This window comes from Trichosurus vulpecula, chromosome 6 (genome assembly GCF_011100635.1).
Source record: "Trichosurus vulpecula isolate mTriVul1 chromosome 6, mTriVul1.pri, whole genome shotgun sequence".
Classification (NCBI taxonomy): domain Eukaryota; kingdom Metazoa; phylum Chordata; class Mammalia; order Diprotodontia; family Phalangeridae; genus Trichosurus; species Trichosurus vulpecula.
The window spans coordinates 191,763,618-191,778,268 of NC_050578.1; the positions used below are offsets into that span (position 1 = coordinate 191,763,618).

General features: G+C 41.4%; 1 protein-coding gene across 6 annotated transcripts in view; it reads left to right on the top strand.

The window, feature by feature from the left end:
* Window positions 1-1,590: 1,590 nt before the first annotated feature.
* LCORL (ligand dependent nuclear receptor corepressor like) overlaps window positions 1,591-14,651 on the top strand; it is a 167,183-nt gene continuing 154,122 nt past the window's right edge. For 4 of the 6 annotated variants that reach the window (XM_036762897.1, XM_036762893.1, XM_036762892.1 and 1 more), the window contains exon 1: window positions 1,613-1,760. In XM_036762897.1, the coding sequence (XP_036618792.1) occupies window positions 1,613-1,760 (148 nt within the window). Of the gene's footprint in view, window positions 1,761-8,134; window positions 8,376-14,651 lie in introns of all 6 variants that reach the window. The other 2 variants (XM_036762894.1, XM_036762896.1) reach the window with 2 other exon arrangements.

The following is a 14,651-nucleotide window of genomic DNA, read 5'->3' on the forward strand; positions in this document are numbered from 1 at the left end:
ATAAAGTGGTTTCCTCACAGTAACTGCGAGGTGAGCAGGGAAAGCAATATTATCCCTGTTTGAGACGGAAAGAAAATGAGGCTTACAGTTAATGTGAATGCCAGAATTTGAACCCAAGGCCTGATTCCAAATCCAGTTGCTGCTATACTACACGGGACAATAGGTATCTCCCCCAAACTTGGAAATAACACTTTTGGTACTGTCAGCTTAATAATTTTACTCAGCACCATAACTAGCTAATTTTGCAACCAGAGCAGGAATGTAAAATTGTACTCTCATCCATCCGAAGAGCATGGCCTGGTTGGCTTAGCAGATATTTTCAATGTTTTCCTATACTCCTCACCTTTTTTACATGACCGAGGCCAAACGTCTCCCTTTGCCTAGGCTTTTAAGTCTCTCAATGTATTTACCTGTAAATTTTGGGTTACTTTGATATTTTTTCTCTAAATATACTTTTCTCCTCTAAAATTACTTAGCTTTAAAAAATGTAATTGAAGTTAATCACCAAAAGTTTCTTCCACAAAGGTTTTGTGCCGAGTTTCAATTATGCCTTTAATCTTTCTTTTTGAGGTTACCTTTTTTGGAATTACAGACATTCCGCTATGGACTTCCCTAACCTACTTTCTGGCAAATGATTCCCAACCTCCACCTCTTTTTGAAAAATTTACGTACATTTTCAGACATAATCCAGGTTTTCCAAGGATTACACCCAGCAACAACGGTGAAGTCTTTGGGGGTGTATGTGCCTATTTTATAAAATGACAACTGCACGGTCCCATTCTTCCTCCCCAACAGGCGCTCTCCTCCCTCCAAAGTAAGGGGGTGATACTAACACCGAGCGGCGCCCATCATTAAACACAAAGCGGGGATGGTAGCGTCCCACTCGCAGGGGCGACTCCGCGGGGAGCTGAGCCAAACCCGTGCTCGCCGCCCAAGAAGCGGCTCAGCCCTCATCTCCTAATAGATCGAGCTCCGCGAGCACGCTGGGTCTGCCGAGCGGAGGAGGAAGAGGCCGAGCGGCCGGGAGGAGCTGCTCCGCGGCGATACAAAGGTGGTCCCAGAGGGCGCCCCCTCCTCTCCCCTTCCCCCCACGCAGACTACAGGGTCCAGCATGCAGCGAGCCCGAGTACAGAGCCGCTCGCTGCGCTTCGGGCGCACGGAAGACTGGGAAGTGAAGTCTCCGAGGGGTCGGAGTGGGAGAAGGCTTCGTGAATCCACTTCATTAGCACCACGGTTCCGGGGGGGGGGGGGGAGGGAGCGGGGGCTCTCTCCAGCCAGAGGTTGGAGTCGAGAGCTCAGTTAACTCCTGGGAACTGGAGGGGGTGGGGTCTGTAGAGCAATTACTTTTCTCCTCCCCTCTGTCCCCGCCTCCGGCTCTCCTCCCAAGGAGAATGGAGGGGGAAGGTAGTGACACGTGTCAATCAAACCTCCTCCTAACCTCCTCTTCCCCCTCCCCCTCGGCGGCGGCGGGGGGGGGGCGAGGAGGAGGAGGAGGAGGAGGTGGGAGCGGGACAGAGTGGCGCGCGCTCCGGGGCTCGCGCCCAGGGCTCGCGCCCCCGCCTCGTGCCTGCGCCGCCCGTATGTAAATGAGGGCGCGTGACGCGGGACGCAGATGGACAAGGGAAGAGGGAGAATGGCCGCTGCTGCCGCCGCCGCCGCTGCCGCCGCCGCTCAGTGCCGGAGCCCTCGGTGCGCGGCGGAGAGGAGAGGATTCCGGCGGGAACTCGATTCTTGGCGCCACCGCCTCATGCACTGTGTAGGTAAGAGAGACACAGGCCGGTTTCCCCCGGTCTCCGTGCGGCGGCTGCCTCGAGGAGTTTCAGCCGAGGGGGTTTTGAGTTGATATCTCCCCCGTTTCGGGTCAATTCAATGGGGGAGAGGGGAGGCGGCGGCTCCTGGTCTTCCTTTTGTCTGGGGGGCCCGGCTCGGCGGTCTCTGTCCGCAATCGTCGCCTTCCCACCTCGCTGTCTCCGGGGGACTGTTAGTTCGGAACTACCCCCCCTCTTCCCCCCCCCAAGTGAGGGGATCGTTCCCCCGGCGAAACTCTGCTTCTTGCTTGTGCTCCTCCTCCTGTCAGCGGAGGAAGCGGCTCCTGGCCGTGCGGACAGGGAGGGAGGGCCGGCCGGCCGAGAGCAAACTCCGGGCTTTGGGTCAGTGGCGAGGAGAGAAGGGACGCGAGGGGGCTCGTCGCCCGCCCGTGCCCAGGGCGGGGTGCGGAGGGGCGGCCCGGAGGACTCGGCTGAGTTCGAGGAAGAAGGGGGGAGAAGGAAGCTCCTCGGGGCGCTTGCGGGGATGGGGTGAGGAAGGCAGCGAATGTCAAGAAGAAAGTGGGGGGGGGGGGGTACGGAGGCGAGAGCTCCGGCCTCCTTCCCGGGATCCCCGGCGCTGGGGCGGGAGGGGGGACACTTGAGCTCCGTGCGGCGGGAGGCGGCGGCGGGGCGGGTGGGGGGTGTGTGTACCTCTTTAAGAAGGAGCCGCTCGTGCGCTGACGGTTGGGATTTGAAGTTCTTCCTCCCTCTTTGGAAGTCTGGACGGATGGGAAGGGGGGGGGTGTTGCTATGACAACGACACCCCCCCTTTCCCCTGCGGACGCCCCAACGGCTCTGGTCTCCTTCGGTGTCATGTGACGGTCTCCACATACTACTCTTCCCCTCCCGGCTCCCCTAATTCATTCCCCTCCCCACCCCCCAAAGCCCCACCTTTTCCTTGTCGTGCTCACCCAGTCTGTAGGGCTTGCACCCGGTTCCCTTCAAACTTTTGCGTCTTGGGGGGCCCGTTCCGTGGGGCTGCCCCCTCCGGAGAAGGAGGGCTTTCCCGCATCGCCTTCGCCTCTGCTCCGCTAAGACGTGCGTTTGGAGTCCGCAGGTTGGTTCCCTAGCCGAGGGACCGAGAATGGATTATTTTGTGAGGGGCGGGGAGGTGGTGGTGGCGGCGGCTGCGGGGAGAGGGGGGTCAGGGGCTGGGCGGGGAAAGGGTGCATTGTCTGGTCGCTTGCTTTGCTTTGGACAATGATCCGAAGTATGGTAGAAAAACAAGCCTCTTGCTTGTTTCCATCTGTTCTCGTGCACTCTTGCTCACCCCAGTTATTTGTTTAGAGCCTTTAGGAGAGAATACCTCATTTTAACGAGTGAAATGTGTGTGCGTTGTGTTACAGGACACCATGGAGAGAGGGCAGCAGACTCGGGGAGGTTTTTCTAATCAGAGACTTACATGTAGCATTTGTGTAACTGGATATCGCTGCATTTAGACGGTACCTTGAGTTATTGGGGTGTCCAAAGGATGAAAAGTTGGCATATGGTAGGGTTTAGTCAAGCGTCAAATTTGATAATTTTAGTATTTTAGTTATTAAAGAAATGCTAATGGGAGGATGGCAGAAAGTTTCTCCTGCTTCTTGAATACAGTATGGATGCATTTATATAATTGTTAATTGAAATTTTGCAGTTGGGAAAACCTATTTTCACTTTCCGCTAAAGACTGTTAAAATGGTTCATTTTGATTCCGACTGAAGCAGTTTCAATTCTAACGTGTCCCTGTACTTTTTGAACAAGGCATATTACAGTGGTTTTAACGACCAAAAAAAAAAAGGAGGGAAGATGTTTGGTTTTTCCATTCATCTCCTTTATTAAGTGCAACGATGTGGGAAGATGTGTCCTCTGAAAACTCTGAAATGCCACCAGCTTTGCCTCCCTTTGTCAAAATCTTCAGACTTTAAGTTAAACATTAAAAAAAAAAACCATTTATGATTGATCAAGTGAAATGAGTTTGCAACAACTTTTTGCTCCATGTTACTAGGTGTTCAAATAGAATTAGGACTTGTTGAAAAAATTATAGCTGTCATTTTCATTTTTTATACTACCTTTTAGCAGAGTATAGGTGGACACTGTATGAATGTAAATTTTAGGGGAGGACAAGGAGGCCTGGAGTCAGGGAGAGCTGAGTTTGAGTTAGTCCTTAGCCGCGTACTAGCTGTGTGACCTTGGACAAGTCACTTAACCTCTGTTTGCCTCAGTTTCCTCATCTATAAAATGGGGGTGATAATAGCATCTACCTCCCGGGGTTATTGTGAGAATAAAATAAGATAATAATTGTGAAGTGCTTAACACAATGCCTGGCACATAGTAAGTACTACATCAATGTTAGCTATTTGAAAACTATTTCAAACACAGCCATACTTTATAGAAGTTTTAACACCTAGTCAGGCCAGCCCATGCTTTAAAAAAAGAAAAAGTGTGTTTTAAAACGTGATGTATGCATTGTGTTACTAAACTATATGACAATACCCAAATCCACTAATGTATATTGGTACTGAATATAGCACAATATATTTATATTTAGTTTTCTTTTGTTACGGAAATGTTTATATTAATTGTATTCTTAATTCATTTACCAAATGAAAGCCATCTACCTTTACTCCCAGCCCCCATTATTGAATAGTTTAGTGCCTTGTTTCAAACTGTTTTGCAAAAACTTACTCTTCTTGGACTTTGAAGATAATCTAAAAAGACTGTTTTGTAAAGAAGTATAGGGATGCTGAACAACATTTCTGTCTATTACAGTGAATGCAGAGTACCGTTGAGTTTCTGAAGCTGTCCTTAGCTTTAACTCACTGAAATAATTTGACTCATTCTTTCATAACTGTTATAATGTTCTCTAGTCAAGGAAGTGAGTAGGGGAATAAGCTTATTTTATTATAGGTTTAATTTGGTGATCATAACATTTCATAATTATCTGAGACAATTAAGCAGTTTATCTTGGACTTGGAAAGGAAGGAAGGTTTTTAACTTACAGAAGTTGTGATGGAATTACAATAATTATATTAGGATTGTCACTAATCTTTGCCACCTTTTTGGTTTCCTTTTTGCAGTCTAAGGCCTTGTCTCCCTCTGTAGTATGTTATAACTCTTAAGACCTAGGGAGATGATGTAATTTCAGTTTTTCCCTCTGTATTTTGCCTCCACTGTTCAGTCACTTGTGTACATTCTTCTCTTCAACAAACACTTAATTGAATGTCAACTATGTGTTCATTAGTGTACCAACTCTAAAAGGGGGAGGAGAGTTGAAGATACAGAAAAGCAAGACAGTTCCTTGTTCTTGAGGAACTCATTCTAGTTGTTCTTTGTTTAAGCTCTGAAAACTAAAAATAGAAGAAAGTCCAATCTAAAGTAAATGCTAAATAACCCAAGGTGCTCTACTTCTCTTTTTAAGTCTGTAAATAGATAATGCTTTACATTTCATGAAATAATAGGATTTAGAACTGGAAAGGAACTAGAAGATCATCTAATCTAACCCCCTCATTCTACAGCTGTACAAACTTAGATCCAGAGAGGGAAGTGACTTGCCCATGGTCACATAAATAATAAGAAACAGAACTGACATTTGCACCTAGATCTTTTGGTTCCACATCTAGTATTCTTTTAACTATACTTCTCTGTGTAACAATTTTTCTCCTTTGGAAAGTGCTTTTACAGCTAGTATCTCATTTGGTCTTTATAGTAATCTTGTGATGTAGGCAGCATAAATAGCATGTAGAAGAGAAGACTGAGATTCTCAAGTTATGGCTTGCACAGGGCATATATAACAATCACCTTATGGAAATGGGAGTGGAAACCAGGTTTCTGTCTCTAGCTAACTTTTAACAGCCAATGGATGATATAAAATTAATAATAAGTCCCTAGCCCGATTTTAGCTCATAGTTTCATTTATCCTTCTCCCATCTGTCCTTTTATGATAGGTACAAATGAGCATCAAATTGAATGACTTATTTGAGCTTTTTTTCTTTCACCTTGGCTGCTCTGGAGGTGTAAATAAATAAAAGAAAATGTCCCCAAGAAGAGGAGAGGAAACAAGGGATCGAATAATCTTATGTCCAAGATAATCGAGTCGACTTTTTCATAGGATAGTAGAATTTTAGAGTTGGACTTTAGATGATCCTTAGTTCAACCTGTTATTTTAGAAATGAGGAAACCTGGATACATTTGATATCTCCCTGCTATAAATACTGCAAAGATAAGTAGTTATATCCACTAAAAAAAATCAGTATCAGATGTGAGCCACTCTAGATATCCTACAGTTAATCTTTCTTTGTATTTTCTTATCATTCTAGCCTACCTTTCCCATGAGCTTTTTCGCTTCCAGAACTACTCACTACTGCCTCTGTTTGTAAAGTGGCCATTCATCGAATTATGAGTTTATCAGGGCAGAGGTATAAGAGTAAGTTGAGTATTCTCTTCTTCTGATGTCCTGTAGGGCAGTTGTAGTCGAACCTCATATCCATATTACTTTAGAGTTGTATTGATTCAAGTGTATGAATGCCTAGATTATGCTAACTGACTTCTGTCTTCCAACCAATCCTCTTACTGTTTCTATCCAGATTCAATTCAATACAAGTATTAATGCTTACTATGTGCCAGGTGCTGGGAATACACGTACAGGAGAAAAAAACAGTTCCTGTCTTCCTGGAGCTTATATTCTAATAGGAGAAAACAACATTTACAAAGATAAGTAAATACAAACTATATGAAAAATAATTTCAAAGTGGAGGATTCTTGTAGGAGTTGTCCTTTGAGCTGAGCCAGCAAGGGATCTAGAAATTCCAGGAGTCAGAGGACAAGTAGTATGAAATGAGTCTGCAAAGGTAGGTTACATTCAGATTTTAAAGAGCTTTAAATGCCAAACAGGAGTTTGTATTTTATTCTAGAGGCAGAAAGAATCCACTGAAGCTTTTTGAGCACGGGAAATAATGTGGAAAGACTTATGCATGTGCATATTAATTTTTCAACTATGTGGAGGATGGGTTGAAGAAGGTAAAGCCTGGAAGCATGGAGACCAATTAGGAGGCCATTTTGATTATCCAGGCAAGAGATAATGAGACTGAACTAGAGTTATGATCGCATGAGTGGGGAAAAGGGAGTGAGTGTGAGAGATGTTGTGGAGAGAGAATAGATAAGACTTTGCAACGGATGGGATATATGGGATGAGGTGATGGGATGACCCCAAAGATGATTACTGTAACATTACAAACCGTTGATTTACTGAAAAGATGGATGTCCTCTACCAAAATAGGGAAATTAGGAAAGGGAATGTATTTAAGGGGAAAGTTTGGTGTCTGTTTTAGCTGTGTTGGGTTTAGGGTGCCTGTGGAGCATATAGGTGATGATTATGCAAGATAAGGGCTGTATATGTGGGTCTAGGACTATTTGTATAGAGATGATTTTAAATCCAGGGTAGTTGATGAGGGCATTGGCAGTGAATGTAGAAAGGAAAGAAAAGAGGACCCAGGAGAGCCATACTTAGGGGTGGGACGTAAATGAGGACCTTAAGTCAGGTAGGGAGAAAGAGAACTAGAAGAAAATACTGCCTTGAAACTCATGGAAGGAAAGAGTTTCCAGAAAGGGGAGGGGGGGATGTTGTTGGGGTGGTCACCTTTGTGAAATGCAGAAGGTTTAGAATGGATGAAGACTGAGAAAAGGCCATTGACTTTTTGCAAATAAGAGGTTGTCATTAATCTTAAAGAGCACAGTTTCAGTTGAGTAGTGATACTGGAACTTGGGGTTGAGAATGGGAGATGAAGATGTGGAGGCAAGGGGTATAGAGAGCTTTTCGTGGGAGTGTAGCTATGAAAAAAAGGAGACCTTTAGGACAAAAACTTAGAAGTCTGGTAGGGATTACTCTTAACTGCTACCTAATCTCTCTTATAACAAGACTTGGAATGTGTAGGGGTGGGGTGGTATCTATTCCAGATTTCTTTGTTCAAAAGTTGACTCTAATAAAAATTGGCTCTTGATTCCTTTTCTATTTCTTGAGTTCAAGCCCTGGCACTATTGTACCCATATCATAGATAGGTAAATTGAGGCATCATGGATAATCCTATATTAGGTAACTTGAAATCCATAATTATGTTAGTTTTTTGGTGGTTTAGGCAGGACCAATTTGTCTTTTTTTCTGTGCCTCAGTATTTATATATTTTTATATATATTTATATATTTTTTTAAAGGGAGGGGAGGAGGGAATAATACTGAGGAATTTTTGCATGCAAATTTTGAGATACTGTATTCTGGATCATTTTATACAGTAGAAGATCAAAAATCTGCCATCCTTGGGACCAAAGCAGTGTGCGAATTTTGTATTTTTGCAGATGTTAGATATGGGCTACAGACTGGTCTGAACATATCATAGCCTGATTTCTGCGTGGTGCCGTCCCCTCCTTGCCCACGCTACTTTCCTTGGCTGGCCGCACGTGCGCACCCCACCCTGATTGGCTGTGCACGAGATAAGCGGCTGTTCCTGTGCCCCCCTACGTTCCTCTGACTTGTCTGACTTCCAGCCCTGGCCTTCGCTTCTTCCACCACAGTGCAATCCTGGGAGGAACAGCAAAGGTATGTGGATTTTGGATATGTAACTTTTCGATCTTCTACTGTAGTGATTCCCACCTAATTGCAACATCCTAGCATTGTTGTGTTGTTTTTTTTTTTAATAGTGCTCCTTTTTAGTGCCATGAGGCATAAATTTATGAACCATTGGTTAGGGTACAGTGCAGTTTACTGGTAGATTAATTTTTTTTTTCTGTACTGTGGCTGTATCTGTATTCATCACAACAAAATTAAAAGTTACAAGAGAGTGACAAAGTGTAAACGGTTAATGTGAACCTATCACTAACATTAGAAAAACAAGAGTGATGGGTTAGTTGGGCCAGTTTTTGTATATGGATGGCAAATAATACTTTTAAAAAATTAGAATTGAAATATTTTTAGTTGTGAATTTTGCATCATCTCATACTTGGCCATACTTGAAGATTTGTTTTACATTCCCCTCTCCACCCCCACCTCCCTTCCCTACTAAAACCAAACAAAAACAAAGTTGGGAATCATCTAGTCTCAGTTTCCTCTCTTAATCCCAGTTGGAACTGTAGTCACTTAAATTTCTTGCTCTCCTCTTCTTCCATTCATTCCCTTGGTAAATTAACTATTCTTACTCTGTAGTACCTCTTAGATTCAGCAGTTACTCACTTCTACTGAAGCCTTTGTCCCGATCCTGATAATCTCACATATAGCTTACTGAAATGTTTTTGCTGGCTTACCAACTTTCTGTTTATTGCAAATCCTACATAAATAGTCATTCTCAATAACCAGTTTTCTTGCATAGCCTAAAACCCTAAGGTGTCTCCCTTGTGCCTTTTTATATTGAGTGAAAACTTCTAGCATTGTCTTTAGTTCATTCTTTTTTTGGTGGCCCTACTCTACAAGACTGTACTTATTCTTTCTCTGGCTTTCTTCCTTTGTGTGTTAACTCAAGATGTATGGCACTTTTTTCATATATTTTCCTGCCTCTTCCTAAAATAATGAAGCAGTTTTGCCAGTTCCCACTTCTCAGTAATGACTTCTACCCTTTGAAACTCAACTAAAAATTAATATTTTCCTTCAAGTATTTATGCCATTTATAATATACAATTATATAATATACCATATGTAATTTACCATACCGTTAATTTTATTATAATTAGCTTTATTCTTGGTATGTGTTTGTGTTCATGTGTATTTGTGTGTTCTGCGTATGTATTTAAAATGATCTGTGATATTGATTTGAACACTCCCTCTGATGATTAGATTATAAGATGTTCATGTCTATCCATCCTTTGCTGCTCTTCCATGTTTTTGTTTTCCCATAAATCATTTGGGGATGCCACCCAACATGGTTAGGGATTTTCTTCAATTATCTTGATTAGGTGAAGATGAATGAAGTGTATAAGCTGTCATCCATTTATCTCTGTGTTGCTATGTGATTAGCCTATCTTTTTTTCTTATTCTTGAATATTTCTTCAACATCCTTTACATTTATTCCTGTATAATTCTTCATTTTTAATGCATTTCAGCCTTCTCGTACCTATTGTGCACTCTCCATTGCCCTTTGGGTGAGCCTCAACTTTTTTTCTTCAATGTAGTCACAGTTCAGAGCTATACAACATCCTTGCAATTGTATTGGTTTTAAAAAGTTGAGTTGATTTCAGAGAGGAGCAATTAAAAAAACTGTACTATTTCCAGAAGTCAATCATTCCTGTTCTCCACTTGAATTCTGAGCCCAGCACATTATCCATTTGCATTGCCTGTCCAAGATAATATGTAATAATGGACAAACTTTCTGAGTTGTCCACCCAGGGTGGTCTAGGTTATTCATCATTCGTTAATTGTTTTTGTGTGTGGATAGTAGGCTGAACTTTTGTTAAATGCTTACTGATTTCAGTTAGGTATTGAAATGTTCTTGGGCTTAATGCAATGAACATAATGTCTTCTGCAAGTAGGAGCATCTGGAATGCCTTACTTGATTTAACCACCTTTTTCATTTGGACTTTGTGTTAGATATCCTCCATGATTGTGGCAAACACCCTTGGCAAGCATATGTATCCTCGTCTTATGCCTCACTTTATATTAATCGGGAAGGCTATCAAAAAAGGTTACATTTTACATGGAATCTTCTATGATTATCATTCCACATACATGGAAGATACTTGTTGGAGAAGAACCTTAAAAGTAGCATTTTCCTTTACCAATTTAAATACTTTTTTTGTTTTTTATAGCCAGCAGTCACTAAGCCCAATGGGATCTTAAGTTCTTACTTTGTTTCAGCCAGTTGTTTGACCATAAAAGTATGGTCTGCTGTGGAATACCTTTTGTGAAAGTCCCTTCTCCAGCCTTCCTCAAGTATGCCTTTCATTAGTATGTAGATTTTTCTTAGATCTTGCAGAATTGGAAGCATTTGAGATGGTAGTTATTGATATTACCTTGATAACCTTTTGCTGATAATAAAGGACAAAAGATATTTTATATGCTGTCTTCTCCTTTTTTGAGAATTGACAGTTTCTTCAGTGCCCTTCCCTAAAATAATGTCACCTGCAGAACCGCCCCCCCCATGTATTTGCTGTTGTGCATACATGATGTAATCCAGCTGCTGTTTCCATCCGTTTTTAGAGCTATTTTGACCAGTATTAAAGTTCAGAAGTGTAGCTCTACAATCTTTGATGATGAAAAATGTTAGTTATAAAAATCTTTTATTTAAAATCTTTTTAATCTTCCATTTTTTGTCTGTTGTTCCCTTTCAAGTTTCATCCTTAAATGTCTTTGGGATGAATGCTTAGTTGAGTAATTTTATATAGCTTTTATATAGTGAAATATGTATGTAGGGGTGTGTGTGTGTCTGTGTATGTGTGTGCTTACATACCCTTAGCTAATTTTAAAATGACTACCAAGGCTTTCTTTTGTTACCAAGTATTCAGTTTTGGCCCCCAAAGAAGAGCTTTTGTGAAATATTTTTCTGAAAATGCTACTTGGATATATTGTTTCAAGTACACTAGATTTAGAGTTACACATCTCTGTGCTCTAGTATCATTACGAGGTTGAAATAGTTTAAAATTATGGTTTTAAATTATTCTGGTAATTTCAGAAGGTTACAACTGCCCTATTTTCAGTCCCATATCAAGTTTAGTTATTCGCTCTTTCTAGACTCTTTAAGCTGTTCTCCATCCACTGGTCAGTTCTTAAAGCCTTATTCCTTGTCTGTCTCCCAAGTTGCTTGTCTCCACTGAGCCTTCCTTTTCTCCTTTCCCATATCTTACAGAGATTACCAGTAGGAAAGAGAACTGACTACCTGTATGTTGTCTTATCTACAACTATCAGTTATTTGTACTTTTTGTTCTCTCATGAAAATTGGCCAGACTTACAGGAAATCAAAAGTAGCTCATTACTAAGAGCTTAGGGATTTAGCTTTTAGGAGAGTATCAGAGGTCATCAGTTCTGTTCCTCTACTACTCACTGGAGTATTAGAGCTCACTAGATTTTGTAGTTTGTGCTTACTATGTTCAGGGTACTGCATTTGGTGTAAAAATAGATAAGAAAAAATCTTGTCCTTAAGGAGCTTAAATTCTTATGGATCATGGGAGTATAACAAAATGAAAAATAATTAACTATAGTACAAAGCAGAAAATGAAAAAAAATTAGTGTTTAAAAAAAGATTATGTTTGGTAAGAAAAATTTTCATGGAGGGAACCAAAAGGAGGAAAAGTTTTGTAGCATTTGTTTTCTCAAGGCTAAGGGGGTAGTATTACTTAGGGACTAGACATCCCATGGTTGGCCTAAAGTCAAGAAGGTCTGAGTAAGGAGACATGCTAGATGTGTGACTAGACAAGTCATCAAGGCAAGTTACAGAATAGTTGCTGATCTGCATGGGCAGAATGAGTTTTTACACCGAGAGCAATTGACAGACTAAAATCACCTGTCCTGACCAGGGGAAGAAAAGCCAGAACTGCTGTTGCCATGGAATCCTGCCTCCAATTCTTGAAGAGTAATGAGAATAGAGAAGATCAAATTTCATTCTTAATCTCACTTTCCTGGCCAAGAATATAGGTGTATCCAAATAAAACATGTTCTTGACAATTTTAGAGGTACTACTTTGGGTTTGATTGTACTTGAGTTATGTGCCTGATACTTGGGCTTTGTTGCTCTGCCTTCCCTATATTAACTGTAGTTAATGATTAGTTAAAACATTTAGGTGCATCAAAGAAACTGGCTTTTTAAAAGACTCCTTAGTGATTTTTTTTTTGTGATTATAATTACTACTTGACCTTCACCTTCCCCACAGGTGAATTACATAATTCAGTAGACTATGTATATATGTGTGTGAATAGATAATCTCTTTATCTGTATTCATGTAATACATATTTGTGTATATGTATACATACAAATCTCCTCTGTGTGTGTGTGTGTGTGTATGTGTATGTGTATGTATGTGAGTGTGTGTGAGAGAGAGAGACAACCAGAAGTGCCAGCTGCTTCTAACTCCACTTACTGAACAAGGCAGAATGAGTGAAGTCTTCATTGTCATCCCCTCCTTCATGACTCAAAAAATACAGAATCGGAATCTTAGAGCTAGAAGGGACATATATTCTATGGGAAATACAAAGAAACAATGTGGTGTGTGTTTGAGGAACTTAATCATCGCTATTATTTCCGTAGCAACTTGACTTTAGCTTATTTGCTCTTCATCAGGGTGTAAGAATAGTGCAATAATCTGAAGAAGATGAAGTTTACAAACTCCTCCCTAGGTCTTCATTTGTCTTAGTTTGAACTGGCATAAATTTCCTGACATGGCTTAGTCAAATCTATGTATGACTTCTTTGTAGCATTTGACAGTGTTGATTATTATCCATTCCTGAAAACTTTTCCTTTACTTCCGAGGAACTATATTTCTAGTTCTCATCATTCCTCTGAGGGTTCATTCTGCACCTCTCCTGACTCTACACCCAAGGTAATCCTCAAAGTTCTGTTTTCGGAAAAGATCCTTTATGTCAACATACTGACCATTGGCGGTGTTATCATTTGCTGTCACCTCTGTGTGTATGATATCCAGTTCCAAGTCTCTAGCTTTGACCTCTCTTCTCAACTCCAGCCCCATGTTTTCCACCTGGCTGTCTTGCCAGAACCTTTAAACTCAAAATGTCATCTCTTTCCAGTTTGTCATCTTCTGTTCTCCAAAATCTCTTCTGTTTACTGCCAGATGTCTTGTAAAAAAGCCACTTCTTCCTTCTAGTGTCACACTGCCTTAAAACTTTAGTTTGACCTTTCATCCATCCTTTTCCCTTCCTTGCCCTTAATGGTTCTTTCTACCTTTTATAGTGTTGTCTGTCCTTTTCTCTCTATCGTAGTTCTTGCCCTCAGCTGAACTATTTTTACTTGGTTATGTTTTACCACGTTGCATTTTCCTGTTTCTGTAATATGTTTAAAAGACCTTTGATAGTCTGACCATATCCTCTTTCTGTGTGACCTTACTGCCTTTCACAGTAAACTGCACTCCTTCAAAACTGAACCATGTCATAATTTCTGTTATCTATCCTTTATTTTCTTGCTTCCATATCTTTGCTTATGCTCTTTCTTCTGCCTGAATTCTTTCTCTCTGCTCTTATCCTTTGTCTTCCCCTACTACCCCGTTTCTATCTTTGTAAATCCTGCCCACAATTCGATTTCTTCTCAGATTGCTCCACTTTTTTCCCTTGCTAGAATTTAGTTAATATTAAATACCTACAGTATGCAAAATGTAACACTAGGTGCTGGGACTTAAGGTGATTTATTAGATTATTTAGTTTTCATGGCAAACCCTGTGATGCAAATTATTTATCCCCATTTTACATAGGAAAAACTGAAGCCCAGTTTGATTAAGAACTTGACCCAAGATCATGTAGCTACAAATATAGCATTAGTTATTACCACATGACATTTCTACTCTGATATCATAGCACTTTGTTGGTATTTTCTTCTAACCATTTCATTTTTACCTCATAGATTTAGAGGTGCTTTCTCTTGCTAGGCACTCTGATAAGTGCTGGCAATACAAATACTAGAAAATAAAATTCCTCTCCTCAAGGAGCTTACATTTTAATGGAGAAGACAATACATTTAAAAGGATATTGAAAGGAGAGCTGGGGAGGGAGGAGATGATGGAGAATATGGAGTAGTTCTGCCTGGTGGGAGATAAATCGAGATGGCTGGCTGGGGGAGGGGCAGGGACCCCAGGAGTGTGGGGTCCTTCTCTAGGTACGACTTCCAGAACTAAAATGATCTTCCAGGATGAAGAGGTGCCTGGGAAATGATGGAGAAGTCAGGAGGAAC